This window comes from Populus trichocarpa, chromosome 16 (assembly GCF_000002775.5).
Source record: "Populus trichocarpa isolate Nisqually-1 chromosome 16, P.trichocarpa_v4.1, whole genome shotgun sequence".
Classification (NCBI taxonomy): domain Eukaryota; kingdom Viridiplantae; phylum Streptophyta; class Magnoliopsida; order Malpighiales; family Salicaceae; genus Populus; species Populus trichocarpa.
The window spans coordinates 9,596,035-9,612,483 of record NC_037300.2 but is presented as its reverse complement, the minus strand read 5'-3'; the positions used below and the strand labels follow the sequence as shown (position 1 = coordinate 9,612,483).

The window sequence follows — 16,449 nt, the reverse complement described above, 5'->3', positions numbered from 1 at the left end:
AATGGTTAATCTAAATTTATGTTGTATAACCCTTGGTACAACAAATACTTGGCACTTTCATAGCCCAACCGTATGGTATAACCGACACTTGTGCTATGAAAGGAACTTGATTTGTTGTTAACATAAGTTATAATCATGAATACCTTACAACATTTACAAGTATTAGCATTATTCGAATAAAATAACTAATGTAATCATGTTAACAATTTATAATCCGATTGGAACCTCCTTTGTGTGTGGTTTCTAGTTGAGTAATAAAAAGAGTTTATACTATACTTGTTTGAAATACCATTAGTGGATCCTCTAACCTTGACAATTATTTTATCCTTGTTTAATCCTTATATCAATATCACATCTCAAAGCTCTCTTCAACTCCTTTTCTATTATTATCTATTTCTTTATTTATAATTTATACAGTTAACTTCCCTATGGTTCGACCCTAGTCTTGCCGGGTTATTTATTACTTCGACACTCCTACACTTGGAAGAAGACATCAACTCTTTGGTCGTGTCAACAATATCGGATAAGCATGATGGTATTAAGCATGAAATAAAAGAAATTTGACCTCAACTGATTAGATAACATTGGTATTGTGTTAGACACTTAATCAGCAACTTCAATCACAAATTCAAAGATTTGTTAGCCATAAAAAAGTTGTTTAGGATGTGTTATGAATCTTTGAAGCATAAATTTGATATATGATTTGATTGTATGGGTAATAGTCATCCAGAATGGAAAGAATGGCTTGAGTGGGTACCAAATGAAAGATGGACACTTTCTTATGATGGGGGTCACTGATATTGCAATATAACAACAAATCTTTCTAAATCTTTTAATCATGTTTTGAAAGGTGCACATGTTTTTCCTGTTTCTGCTTTAGTCCAATTGATATTTTTTAGGACTAATGCTTATTTTGTTAAACAAAAAGAGGATGCATATGACTACATTGCACAAAGAAATTATAGCCTCCTGTTGTTCTGCTAAAATTAGATGCCAAAATATTTAGATACAGAGATCATACTGTGGTACTTTTCAATGTTGATGATGAAACTTTTCAGGTGATGCAACCATATTATTTGATAGTTTCACCCATATTTAACTAGTGTTTTGCCTGTATTTTATATATAAAATGCCTTAATATTCTTTGTTTTATGTTTTGAAGGCACTTTTGGATGAAAGATGCAAAAAAGAGTAAATTGGAGGTAATTGGCAGATTTGACATTCAGTCGATGTTTTGTGCAGAGCGTGAGCTCTAGAGGTCGAAATGAAGTGATTCCAGTGGCATTAAAAAGCTAACATCCATACCTTTTTGGAAATCTAAGACAAGAAAATAAAATAAGAAAATCATGAAAATTGCAGCCTTTAAAGTCAAATCTCGCAATCAGCTAGTGTTGACCTTCGACCATTCCAACTTGAATATCTGGAGCTACAGAAGTTCAAGTGATGCAAACTCGATTGTTTTTGGATTCCTGACTCAAAGACCTATCAACGCTCCAAATTTCAGTAAAAAAATATGTCATATGAGGGAGATATGAATTTTCAAAGATGACAAATGAATTTTGCCAGCAAATAGGTTTTGTGAAGAAACGAGTTCAAATTACGTTCCGAAGCATCTAAACTGACATTCAAATTACGTTCCTCTAAGTCAAAACTTGAAGATTTCATGCAAGGCTATTTATCTTTCTTTTTTTAGGAAAATCGTTATTGAAGTACTTAAATGTAAATTGTCTACTTAAGGGAGGACTATTTTGTAAAATAGATACTAGGGTTTCCTAGGGTATAAAAAAAAGAGAGAGAAGGAAAAGAGGAGAAGAGAGGGGATGGCCAGAAGGGAGGAACACAAACCCTTTCTTTTTGGTTAGTTGTTCAATAGACATGCAAGGCTAAACTCCTTTTCTTGGTTGCAAGAACACAGAAACCTTCGGATTTCAAGAATTGTGAGATCTATTTTACGTTTTCTTTTCAGTTTATATGATGAATGACTATGTTTGTTCTCTTATGTTTATTTCCTATGATTGTTTATTTTAATTGCTAGAGCGAACTCTAAGTTATTATTATGAATAATCTATTGCTAAGTTTGCTATCAAAACCAGAGTTGTGGTATATAGACTTGTGAAGCAACTGAGATTAATAATTGTAGCGGATCCAGATTAGTAATCTTAATGAGAACATTCAATTAATCAAATCAAACATGGAGTGTGGACAATTATATTGTCTAGATTAATCAACTCATTTAGTTCTTAAGGCTGCCATTGAATTAAATTACTAGTGCGGACACTGTGGTTGTTTGATGGTTATGATTAATTATACAGCGAATCTATTAACTAATCAACATAAAAAAAGATAGATATTCAGAGTATAAATTGACATCTCGGTTCTATGATCAGTTCTGATTTCTGTAGGTGGATGTTTACTTGCGACCAAGGTTTGTTTTCTTGATAAATTTATTTAAATTTCACTTGATAGTTTTCTGTTTACTTTTTGCTTTAATCTAGATAACCTCCAAATCCCCTCATTGCATATCATATAGCATAAAAATCTGAACTAGACTTTCCTCGTGGGATCGACTCCTTGTTTGCTCTATATTATCTTGTGTGTAGTGGCAGGGCCAGAGTTTTTTAAACGAGGGGGGCAAATTATATAACCTTTAATTAATTCAAAACAATCAAATCAATGCCTATTGTTCAAAATGTTGCAGGTAGTCCACTAGCATTCACCTTTAATTAATTCAAAACATTATACATATCAAACCCTTAAATTATCATAAAACCTAATATTTTTAATAACTAATTATAAAAAAATAAAACTAAAATTAAATAATAAAATAAATAGAAAAAATAAAGGAAATCTACCTAAAAATTACTTGCTTAATTATACTTGAAGAATAGAAATTTATATAAGGGGGAGAGGCTAAGAAGAGTAGCTAAAAAAAAATAGAAAAGCTATCGGATAGTGAGTGGAAGAAAAAGAAAGAAAAGGTAAACGTGTGGGGAAATGAGAAATGAGCTGGAATGCTGGAAGCCTAGACATATATTATATATATTATTTATTATATTAACATACAAGTCAACAATATTTACTCTGCGTCTCTGCGTGTGTCAACCCCTCACATTACTATTATATTAATATTCTAATATAAAATATATTCAAAAAATAATTAAAGGGGGCAATTGCCCCCTTTTGACCCTACGTGGCTCCGTCACTGCTTGTGTGTTGTGTTTTAAGTTAGGGTAATTAATTCGTGTGACCGCGACATCACAACATTTGTTCTCAACACTATAGTCATTGATTCTTTAAATAAGATTTGAAACTCTTTTCAGGTTTCATTCTATGTTGCGCGGGGATTTACAATCAACTATTTGAGAATGTATAAAATATGTTTTCTAAATCACTTAGGGTGATGAATTCTCTTTTAATTACTCAAATACCTTCTTATAGTTTTTGTTATACTCAATATTCACTCATTTGTTACCCTTGATTAGAACATGTATCAAGATCAAAGCATAACATTTTCTATATAAGATAACTTAGTGATTTTAAGTCTAAAAATCACTTACACAACCATCACGTGAGTTTTTTCATTGGCACAAGTGATCTTTTCATATGAAATTATCATACAGGTCAGTTCAATGTATATGTCATCTGACAAGTACTTATATATTAGTTCTAAGTATCTCTCATACCTCAACTTATGAGAAAAAATGCTTTCTTTCACAAAGAAAAAAACATACTATGCACTAGTCTCAACAACTCTAATTAATCTCCAGTCTTAATAGAGTATTGAATATGAATATTTAGAAACAAAACTTTAATGCAATAGAAAACTCATAATAACAACTATATAATGTTTTTTGCAAAACATTTTTGTCTCAGAGACTTTATCTTTACTCTAGATTCATTAATAAAATATTTGATAAATATTAAAAATAAATAAAATCTTTATTAAAAATAAATATATTTACATGAATAAAATTAATATAACATATAAGCAATCGATTGGTTGCAGAACATATATACAAATATACAATATATACATATATATATATATATATATATTCTGGTTCTGTATGATTTGGAACATTGAAGATATGTAAACATTGCCTTTGCCATATAAAAAAAAGAATTGTAAGCATTCTAAAAATTTCATACCCAATAGCACAAGCAACTTGCTGGGAGAATAAAACAATAAAAAAAGAACACAACGAGAAGATAGGATGGGGAGTAGGATTTATACAAGTTATTAGTGCATTTATGGCTATGCTGATGACGTATTTTTACCAGCTTATGCCAGCAGATTCAGTTCTCTTTGAGGCGAAGTGCAGAAGCAATCTGGTCTATAGAAAAGCTCAAAGCATGAACAAGCAGCATGCCAAGCAATATATGCATTAACCTTCAATAACTTTTACGGGAGACCTGCATACCAAACCAATGAGTAAGGCTAACTGCCAAAGAAATATCAAAATCGCAGTGCACTGGGTGGGCTGCCATCACTTACCCAAAGGGGCTTTGCTTGATGGCCAGCAGTTCAACATCCAACTGCAGATTCAACAAAGAAAGTGGCAAGTTAAATTCCATGTCTATATATTTAATGCAAACAGACAGATCAGTTACATAAATTGTGCTTGTGTGGAAAGAAATAGAATAAGACTAAGAACTTGATGGCAAATCATATGGAATAGATAGCCCTTTCATTTGATTTTCCACCTTGAGCAATTTCAGAAACGGGAAACTCTCTCTAGAATGTAAAAGCCACTACCATAGAAATCAAGTTCTTGAACCGACAACAGTCCAGTATGTATCATTCAATAGAATCTCTTGCTATATGATGGAAGCCTGTTGTGATGTGGTTTGATTAATCTCTTCTATATTCAGAAGACTTGGTGGAAGAATTGATCACAGCATTCACCTGGCTTTCTTGAGAGTTTAAAAAAGTAATATTCAAAGCACTAGGTGATCAGATGAAAGAATAAACTGAAACAAGGAACTAAACAGAGGAGATGAAGATACGGCCCTTGTGAACTGGCCTTTAACCACTGAAAGGGTTATTTAGAATTTTTCAAATTTAAATTACACAAGTGAATGAAAGTAAATAGTGAAAGATATAGGTTTACTTTACTTGTGCCATTCTCAGCAGAAATCATGGTTTACACTCTACAAATTAACACGAAGACTCGCGCAAAAGGCTAGGGTACAATTAATCACATCATCTCTTTTTCATGTATATACAATCAAATGATTTTCAAGAAACTCGGATGCGGGAAATGGATTTCAAAGCTAAAAGATTTTCATGCTTTCATGTAAAAGATTTCTCCAAAAGGGAAAAACCTACAAACAATCAAGCTGCGTCCTGGGCGTTCATAAGACAACAACAAAGCATCTTGAACTATTTGCGGTTTGACCTCTGACGACAAAGGAATCACCGAGCAAGCTTTTAAATTTGGATGATGTACAGTGCTCCAATCTAAGAAATCCTAACAAGCTGAAATTACAAACACGGATGGCCAAAGATTAAGAATTTTTCCTCCTATCTTATTTGTTTAAAACCAAAAGAAGGAACATGAGTTTTCAGGATTCCTTTTCCTTTTCCTTCTATATGGTCTGCTCCAAGAAACATGCATGTCATGACTGAAGTTGGTGCACGCCATGCAATAACTGCAAGAAATATGACACTCAAGGAATTTTGTAACAGCATCCCATGGATCATACAGCTAATCAAACACCATATTCTTATAATTTGTTGAAACTACTCCCCTGTTCATCAATATGCCATGGTGGATTACAAGTTATGTTTCAGATACATGGAGACCGTAAGATTTCCCAGATGTCACTTGCATGAATATATCCTTACCCTTTACCAAAAAAGACAACTTCTTACCTCTATGGTTGCATTTGGAGGAATTTCTTGTACTCCCTTACTACCATATGCTAGCTCAGGAGGAACTACTAGCAAACGCTGCCAAAAAAGAATGAGTCATTCATCAGCACATGAAAAGAAACATTATTCAGTTGAGATTCAGCGAGCATAACTATATATAGAATGTTAGTTCAACTTTAAGCATGATAACCATGGTGCCCCGCATGCTAAAGAGCAGAAATCAATAATAAGGTGATCCACATGCAGTTATTAAATTCAGCTTATTGGTAATGAGAGTGCAAAAATACTGCATTAATTTCTTTCTTTTTTGCACTAGAATCGCTTTCTAACATATAGATTTTATATTTCAATTGATAGCATTTGAACTAAAGAGCTGAAAAGACCTACTCAACGCTGAACTATGGATATATGTAAGCTATTGCATGCCTTATCATATAGTCTGTCAAGATAGAACAAAGCTACAATACGGAAGAAACAGGAGTCACCTGGCCTCCTACACGCATGCCTTCAACCCCAAGATCTAATCCTTTAAGGACCGCTCCCCTCTCAGATTGGCCCACGTCAAATCCATAAGGCTGCAACAATTCAAGGAATATGTATTGGCCAAAAGGCAGGGAAATTTTAGGAAAGAAATTGCAGACTCGATGGTTGATACGTCAAATCATGCATGAATGATTAAAATTATGTATGAATGATGTATAACTGAAGAAGTGCACAACTCTAGTCTTACCGTTCCACCTCCAACACCGAGTCCCTGTCTACTAGTCATAAACGTGATTCCCTTCCACTTGGCAACATAGTGAACCTAAAATAAACGCAACTACATCAGCTATATTCTATATGTACTGCAAGGTAACAGATAGACCACAAAAACATAATGGCTCTGGAATTTAGATTAAAAGAGGAGTGAAATTATCTAACTTTTTCTTTCATCCATGCAAATTATTCTATGCTGAAGTATGCATTAAACATCTTGTTTCCATCAGTTAGAAATCTGAAAAGTAAATGTGGTAAAAATAATGCTGTACTATTGAAGCTACAGAAAAACATTCCTTCTTTTGAAATGAGGTTGTTCATCATGAGATCAAAGTCTTCTTCATCTTAAATGGTTTTGAAAAATCAGCAAGGTAATTCTAGTTTGTACAAGTTCGATAATCTTATAAAGGTATAGAAACTCTAGAAGTTGGGAACATGGATGTGGATGAGGATGTAGGGAAGAAACAAGTGATCTACAAGTACTGTGACAAGCACGTGAAATTAAGCCATAAGAGTTGGTGCTAATATTTGATGTATCAGTGTAATATAATAGGGTATAGTTTAAACATCAGTTAGTCAAAAAATTAAATTTAACTGGGCCACAACCGTACTGCAACCCGAGATCCCTTCACGGCCTTAGGTCCACCCCCGACCTTCAAGTCATAGTACCTGAAGAATATCTCTATCAGAATTTGCATGATTTGCCTTCAAATATATAGACAAATATATGCTTGGTATGAAATTGACAAATGAAATTGCATGTAAAAAGGCAGGTTGTGAGACTAAAAAAAGATTAATGACACAATCATTCAATATTGAATTCTCAAAATCTAACAATGTAGCTCTGTCCTTACACAGAGAGAGATACAAAAAAAAATGAAGGTTTGCATAATGGTATCACATGATAGGCTCTAGCTTTCTGGTGAATTTACTAACAAGTGGCTATTCAATTATTTGAGAGAAGCAAATAAAGGTAATTTTCCAATGTCTATATTAGATAGGAAGGGTAAAAACCGGATCAAAGAAAAGAATTCACATTAATTAAACTTTAATGTACTAACTTCAGACCATTGGAGAGGGTTGTGAAGTCACTCTCCGGTATTTTTGATGCTCTAAGCTGCACAGAACAAAAAGATTTGCAGAATTTGTGCAACTTTAGTACCCATTTGAAAGTAAAATATACATAACTTAAGAGACAAAAAATATCCCATATAGAAAGAAAGAAACTTACAGCTCTTCTACTCGTGCTAGCAGCCTCGGCCACATCACAGACATAAATCCCAACAGCTAAGTCACAGTTAAAAGAAGAAGAAGTAATGGAACGTCAAATCTCACCATTAATTAAAGAACCATCATATGAGAATATCATTGATGGAATAGAACTAACCAGTTGAAAGGAGAGAAGCAACGAGTGCCCTCCTTCCCTCCTGGTGCAAAGATAGTGGGGTTGGTTTTGTAGTCTCATCATCAGAGGAAGACGGTGAGGAGCGACATTTCAACGCACCTGAATTTCCGTTGGACAGCCTCCTCTCTGCCAATTCAAACAAATTTTGTAAACATTTGTAAGTGGTATTATTATTAGTACCAGTAGTCGTCGTCGTCGTCGTCATAGCAAGTAAGAATCCAAACATATATATAAAAAAAGGTGATTTATAAAATGAGAGAGATAGATCACTTGTGATGGGAATGGAGAGGAGAGGCTCGCGGAGTAGAATGGCAGTGGGGTTTTGATGATAGCTAGGGAAGAGGGAGATCAGTTCCATTTAGGTCTGGTTATTGCTTATTAGTGAAGAATGCCAGGCAGTGGCAGGAACTGCAACTGGAATCCGAACTGTAACTGTAGCCGAGGAGGCAAGCTTAGTTGTCTTTGTTTTTGTTTGGTAAATTGTATTTTTCAAAGTGGAAGAGGGAAAGAGAGGATAAGATTTGTCAGCGCATTACCATCCACATATCATCATTCATTTAACATTAATCACAAACTAACTGAACTTAACTTGGCAGACCATACTACTGGCAAATTTGACCTGTGAATAAGATTAATGATCTTCATTTTCTGTTCCATGTTTATACTTCATGCAGCAAGCTTTGTCATTATTTATTTTTGTGATATCACCGTGATTTTAAAAAATTTAAGATTTTTTTATTTTAAATTAATTTTTTAATATTTTTTATTATTTTAATATATTGATATTAAAAATAAATTTTAAAAAAATAAAAATAAAATATTATTTTAATATATTTTTAAATAAAAAAATAATTTAAAAAATAAATACTATCATAATATTAAATACAACAAAAAAAAAAAGTACGCCACATCAAAGTAGTAGTTCGTTCAATTAAGAAATGAGACCAAGAGGTTTGCTCCCTCTGTGGTCTCAGGTTCGAACCCTGTGGTTACTCATTGATGGCTACTGGAGGCTTACATGGTCGTTAACTTCAGGGCCCGTGGGATTAGTCGAGGTACGCGCAAGCTGGCCCGGACACCCACGTTAAACTAAAAAAAAACTAAAAAAAAAGAAATAACTAAAGAGATGGCTTGCTTTATGCCGTTAATTTTCTAAAAAAAAATAAAAATACCCAAGCAATTATAGTATTTTAAAAGGAGCAAGAAAAATTTGACGCCTAGATTATTTATTTAAATAGATTTAATAAGTTCAGTTAATTTAATAATATAATTATTTAAAAATAAAATAAAATAATGACTAGTCAAAAAAAATAAATGTTTGTTAAATATTATGAAAAGATACCCTCTAAATTTTTTTAAAAGATCATAACGATCTTATTTAATAACAAAACAAAAATTAAATGAGAATAGATTGAATGAGAATAGAATAATCTCATAAAAAGAAAAACGAAAGAAATTTGAAACTTAATTACCAACAAAGTAAATGTTAAAAGATAAAATAAAAAAAATTATTCAAGTCAATATGCCAAATTCACAACTCGATCGTGAGACCGTGATAAGCCCACACATAAAAAAGTGAATAAAACAATTGAGATCAACTCTCAACCAAACTAAATGATGAAAGGTGAAACTAAAAAAAAATCAATTTAAAAAAAAAACTTGAGTTGACACAAGTTAACGTTGAAAGATGAACTAAAAAAATCTTAAAAAAGGATAAAAAAAAAAAACATTACTTTGAGTTAGCATGTTAAATTTACAGTCTAGTTGTTAGACTGGGATAAGCCCATAAAGAAAAAATTGAATAAAACAATGGAGTTCAAGAAAACTCAATGACCAAAGGCAAAACTGGAGTAAGCTCAGATTAACTCGACTAACCCACGATCTAGAATATGAGATTGGGATAACCTCACATAAAAAAATAAAAAGCTAAAAAAATCACAAAGCTCAAGGTTCAATAACCTAAAGTCGAGTAATGAAATTAAAAAAAAATCAATTTAAAAAAATAACCTAAAAAAACCAAAGTTAAATTGGGCTAGTTTCTTAAACTCATGACCCGGCTCATGAGACGAGAATTACTCCATAAAAGGCAAACATGAAAAAATTATGAAGCAAAATTCATAATCATCCAAAATTAAAAAAACAAAAACAAAACAAATAGTAATCAAAAGAATGAGAAACAAACTAGATACAAAAATTAAATGAAATAAAATGCCGAGAGATGAAATTGAAAAAAAAAATAAAACTCAAAAAGCCTTAAAATAAAAATATAGAAATTTTAAAAATGAAGACCAAAATTGACTTAAATATAAAATGACATGAAATCATATTTGATTTTTGAAAAAGATGACGCCAAATCCGAGGCGATGAGAGAGAAAAGAGAGAGGAAAAGAAAAAAAAGGTAATCAAAGCCTAACCTCTTCCCCTTCGTTCATACACGTTTGACCACTGGGAAGAGGATGATGCAACCCTTCCAACATGTTTGGGGGCATTTGACGACCAAAAGGCACCACATATGTCGTCCAAAGAGCATAACGCCTCTCACTCACTACTGCATATTACACACGTTCCAACCACTTTTACATTTTTAATTATATTTATATTTATTAAAAAAAAACTAAATCACCCCTTATTCGGATTGATTATAGCTAAAAAAACCACAATCAAACGATGAAAATGCCCCTAGATGTTAGTTATAACTTTTTTACTTTTAAGGACAATTCAGTAATTTCAATATGCAATTAAGATGTCAAAAGACTAAAATGTCCATGCCTGATAATTTGATTTTTTCCTACTTTTAAATGTAATTAAATCATTCTATTGTGCTACAAAAGCAAGAAGGCCGATTTACCTTTATCTAATTTGATAATGTTAATTGAATCTCGTGAAAAGACTATTTTACCTTTATAAATCACTTCATTAGCTTTTTTTAAGGCAATAACATCATTATACTATAGCAATACAATATAGTCCATAATAAAACAATTGATACCTTTTTGTTTTTTCTTTAGTAATGACATGCAGTTAGTATTGTATTTTTTGTTGGATGGTAAAGGATATATTCTTGGATGAACTTATTATGTATTGATTTGATATATTTAAAAGTTTTTTTTCAAATACTATTCTTAAAATTCGAAGCCAACAAATCAAGAAAAAAATAATATCATTTTAATAATAAAGTCATCTCCTTAAAATTAATATAACGTGAATGGTTATATGAAAAAAAAAAAAACTTAGGTAATTCCAAATATCATTCTCTTTCTATTTTCGGGGAGTTAATGCACCAATAGATAATTCAATATGTTATTCTACTGATTATTATTTTTTTCCTTTTAACAAGTGGCTCTACCAATTTTACGTGGGTTATATTTTGTCTGTCTCTCGAGCATACATCCGATGAATGTAAACATGAGATACATGATATGTTAATAAGATGATAGTGTCATATTTTTAATTTTTTTAAAAAATATTTTTAATCACAAAAGAGATAATATATTATTAAAAAACTAAAAAAAAATGAATAGGATGAAGGTTGAGTTTACAGTAATGTAATACAAAAAAAAACCACTTTTATGTCAAATTTGTTAAAAAAAAATAATAAAGTTAAATATTATTGATTATTTCATAATCAATAAAAAAAAGATCAAGTATTTGAACAACTTTAAGCAATTAAAAAATTATTTCAATCATCTAATCAAAGAAAATAATCAAGCATATTTTTTTATAATTTATTTTATTATATTTAATTACGTATCTTGTTATATAACTATATAAACTCTACATGAGTTAATGTAATACCCATAAAATTATCGAATAATAACTTTCTCTACTATTTTAATTTTCTTCTAAAATACCCTTGATATTTTTATAATGCCTCCATCGTCCATAGTAAGAAAATTTTACAATATTAAAGAAGTTTAGAATTTTAAAAAAGGTTTTTGTAATATCTTTAAAACTTTAGATAGTTTCGTTAATTTAAAAACTCATAATTATAACCATTGAATAAGATTTTATATATCTATAACTATAACCATCAATTATCGGTTATCTATTCAATGAACCATTAACCATATGTTTATTTTTAAAAAAAAATTTCCTTGAATAAAACGCTAAATTACAACAACTCCTCTTAAATACCTTAAAATTATATAAATTATCCAAAAACTAAAGAAAGTGATGGTTGTGCACCACCATCAACAACGTCGACACATTTGACACGCCTATCCAGTGCCTGATGAACTAGGCCAGGTTTCCACTAGTGACAAAGACAACAACCATGGCTACTACCTCCCCTCCGCCATAATAGTGCCAACATGTTTGGTGTTGCTGTTGTCCAGCACGGGTTGCCTCGTGCTAGAGGAGTCGACCTAGTCACCCAACGTTAGGCTGCTGCCTCGAGCTGGAGGTGGTGTAGTGCGAGGGTAGCCCCTCGAGCTATGCAAAACTCATGAAAGCAATGCTGCCACTATTAAGGTGGCCACCAGCACAAAGGCAATCCCTCACAATGTAGCAAACCCAGCGGCAACAAAGACTGCCTCTGTTTAGATTGTCACCAGCGGTGAGCAGTAGATCCATTTAAATTATGTTTTCATTGACGAGGGGCTAAAAGAGCTGAGAAGTGCCTATGCATTGTATTTTCATTAGTTGTGCATGCAATACATGGTGACTTTTTAATGCATAGATCACGCATGTAATACATGGATGACAAAAAGGTTGCGCATGTATTATATGCACGACCAATATACAAGCATATAATACAAGCACATCTCAATAGTTTATGCATGGGCTACACGCGTGACTTTCCTAACTATGCTAGATAGTGAAACATTGTTCCAAGTATGATAGTTTGAAAAATACTTTTGTCTATTATGCTAATATGGGGAGAAAAAAAAACACATTTATTCATGATTTTTGCTAGCACATTTAGTCCTCCAAAATTGTTTTATAAAAAATACACCTTAATAAAAAAAATCCAAATAATAATAATAATAATAATAATAATAATAAAATTTGAAAACAAAAAATATATTATTTTCGAGATATGAGATAAGTCCTTGAGATGCAACATATCAAAATGTCAAAAGAATAGAAGAATTAATTAAGTTTAAGGACTCAATTAATCTTCTAGTAGGTATAATTGACTTAATAAAAGACTTAATTGAAGCAAAAATAAAGTTTGGAAGTCAATTTTGTAAAAATAAAAAGAATTAATTAAGTTTAAAAACTTAATTAAACTTAATTAAACTTTTAATGGGTTTTTTGGATTCAATCAAGGACTCAATTAAAGAAAAATTAAGTCTAGAGGCTTAATTCGAGTTAATCTGCAATAATTTGAAGAAACAAAAGACCTAATTGAAACTTTAAAAAGCCAATTTGGTGCAATCAAGAGCTTAATTGAAAGAAGTTTAAATTTTAATTAAGGACCTATATCCCAAACTTCAAAATCAAGAACCAAAGTGCAAAGGGCGTGGAAATCCAGGGACTAAAATTGATCAAACCAGGGTCAATTTAAGAAAAATTAAAAGTTTGATGACAAATAGAGGTCAGATTGCATAATTTGAAAATCAAGGACTAATTTGTAAAGGGCGCGCAAATCAAATGATCTCAATCAATGTTTTGAGGGATGCAATTGCAAAGAGTAAGAAGTTTTCCAAATAATTAAAGATGCATATGCTAAAATTGAAAGAACATATACTAGAGTGAAATTTACTAAAAAGTTCTATTTAAGAACACTAGTTTTTAGGGTTTAGAAAAATGATGTGTCACTCAAACTTTAATCAAGAGAATAAGAGACACATTGTTTAGTCATTGTTTCTTCTTTTTTTTCGATCAAAAGGCTGACCGAGAGGGCAATTTTAGATGAATAAATGTGACTTCTCTAACCACTTTAAGGGCTTTAATTGGCACCAATCCATTCCTCTATAAGGATCAACTATTCTCATCAAATGTTTATATCTCATTTAGCTCGATGTACTTGCCAACAACTTATCCCAAGTTAGATTGGCAGTTCTAAACCTCCAAATCAAGTATGGTTTGTTCTCAATGGTAGATCTACATCCCTTCTACAAGATTCAGGTCCATCAATGGTATGTTTATGTCTCAATCTCCACAATAATCTTAACTGTTAGAAAATAATATAAATCTTATATTGGAATCTCACCTAACAACTTAAGCTTCTAGGTTGAATCGATTTTTTGACATGGTATCAAAGCCTTAATGACCAAGTGATTATAAATTTAAATCTCAGCATCTTTATTTATTTGATAAAAATTAAACATAAGATAATGTGGACCTCTGCAAGTTTCAAGCCGAAAGGGATTAACTTGAGGGGGTATGTTAGAGAACAATATAAATCATATCTTGGGACCTTACCTAACAACTTAAGTTTTTTGGTTGAATTGGTTCTTTGACATCAATAAAGTACCCGACCTAATCAGTTATGACTAAAGAACAAATTTACTCATGAAAAAAAAAACTCTAATGCTGCTCTCTTATGATTGGATTTAGTTTATAAGAAGACAGAAAATAACCATGCACCATCATTTTCAGGAGGAAGGTTTTGGAAGAGAAAGAATAAGAATATTTTACAAACCTCTTAGAAAAACCACCAAGGTTTTGTAACTTTCTATTTTGGTTTGCTTATAAAAGGCAGGTGATCTTGACATTAAAAAAGGGAGAAGACAACATAAAATCATAAAGAAAATAAAGAGGAAAGACATAGAGAAAATCAAAAGAAGTTTTTGAGTTATTGAGAGAAAAATCTAAAGAAATAGTGTTCAAAAGAGGGAAAAGGAAAGGCAAACAAAATTAAGGATCAAAAGAGCTGGAAAAAAGGGAAAGGGATGAAAATAGCATTGCTTTTATAAGGTATACAACAACCTTTGTTGAGAGGGTGTAAATCATTAATGCTTTGGTTGTTAATGTGTTTGATAACAATTGAGTTTAAATGTATTTATTATATTTAAACTAATATACATAGCTTGTTGTTATAGAGTTGTAACTTGATGTTATTAGTGTTGTTCAAAAAGTCAGTAACATGTTTTGGTGTCTAGTTTAGCTCTTAAATTTGTTTTGATTCCTTTTGTTTCTAAACAAAATACGACTATGTGTTGTTCTTGATGAAATGTTGGGTTGATGAAGCTAATTTCATGATAATGTCAGTCAAGAATAGATGTTAGAATTAATAAAATAATATTTGTAGTTAATGATATCCCTCTTGGATTTTTCTGTTATTTATATGGATGAATCTTTGTTTTTGTTTCCATTTGCTTCCTTTTAAGTTCTTAAGAGTTTTGGTAGGTCAGTACAAGCATGTTTTAAATAGTTTTGACTTGATTCTGGGTTTTTTAGATCAGTTTCTAAGTTTAAGCCTTTTCTAAGTAGTTTCTGGGTGTTTTTTTTTTTTTTAGGTTGAATGTAGTAATGATCCGTCTTGTATTTTTCAATCGAAGCTTAGACTCATAGATGATTGTTCTATACCATTAATTTTTCCATTTATTGCTTATTTTGAATCAATCGATCTTTGACAACTTCGAACACCTGGGTTAAGGTTAGAAGTTTTTGGGTTCAATTCATGAAATCTACAACATGTCTTTCCATTTGGATATATTTTGTTCTAATATTTCATGCTCTATCTCTTCATGCCTTTCGATCGATGAAATTTGATCTGTATCATTGATTTAGCTTCTGGTTCATTGCATGTTCTTCGTGTTCTTCATATGTTTCAAACTTCTTTTGCCTTTTCATGGATTACTACTTGGATGGAAAAGTTTTATATAAAAGATCATTTGATGGGGCTCTCTTGAGATGTCTGAATGAAAAATAAGCAAAGTAAACACTACATGAAATACATGAGGGAACCTTGCTACACACATAAACGAACACATGATGACGAGACAAATACAGAGAGCTAGGTATTTTTGGATGACCATAGAGAGGAATTGCATAGATTACATAAGGAAGTGTCACAAGTGTCAAGTACATGGAGATAAAATCAATACACCATCATTTTCTCTATTCAATAAGGTGTCATATTGGTCATTCACAATGTGAGTGATAGATGTTATTGAGCTCATTAATTCAAAAGCCAATAATGGACATAAAGTTATCTTAGTAGCAATTGACTACTTTACTAAATGGATTAAAACTTGCTCATATGCACATGTGACCCAGAAGGTCGTTAGATGATTTATTAAGAAAGAGCTGATTTGGCAATATGGGCTACTTAAAAGAATAGTGACAGATAATGCTCAAAACTTTAATGAAAAACAATCACTAAATTATGTGTTAAATGGAAGATCAAATATTCAAATTCATCTCCGTATAGGCCAAAGATGAATGAAATTGTAGAGGCCGCCAAAAAAAATATAAAGAAGATTGTTCAAAATAAGATGGTCACTTATAAAGATTGGTATGA

At 31.6% G+C, this 16,449-nt stretch overlaps 1 protein-coding gene across 1 annotated transcript; it reads right to left on the bottom strand.

Annotated features, from left to right (window-relative positions):
* Window positions 1–4,087: 4,087 nt before the first annotated feature.
* Window positions 4,088–8,591, bottom strand: LOC7486506 (peptidyl-prolyl cis-trans isomerase FKBP16-4, chloroplastic). The gene is made up of 10 exons (XM_002322868.4): window positions 8,307–8,591; window positions 8,019–8,162; window positions 7,863–7,918; window positions 7,693–7,748; window positions 7,243–7,300; window positions 6,606–6,680; window positions 6,361–6,450; window positions 5,876–5,953; window positions 4,496–4,536; window positions 4,088–4,413 (listed from the first exon to the last, which is right to left on the bottom strand). The coding sequence occupies exons 1-10, from the start codon at window positions 8,392–8,394 to the stop codon at window positions 4,386–4,388; spliced, it is 714 nt and encodes a 237-aa protein (XP_002322904.1). The 5' UTR covers window positions 8,395–8,591; the 3' UTR covers window positions 4,088–4,385.
* Between the last annotated feature and the right edge of the window lie 7,858 nt (window positions 8,592–16,449).

Coding starts and splice junctions, on each gene's coding strand:
- LOC7486506 (XM_002322868.4), bottom strand. CDS start 8,394: ATGGAACTGATCTCCCTCTTCCCTAGCTATCATCAAAACCCCACTGCC. Junction 6,681..7,242: donor TGAAGGGATCTCGGGTTGCA/GTACGGTTGTGG, acceptor CGTTTATTTTAG/GTTCACTATGTTGCCAAGTG. Junction 6,451..6,605: donor TCGGTGTTGGAGGTGGAACG/GTAAGACTAGAG, acceptor GAATTGTTGCAG/CCTTATGGATTTGACGTGGG.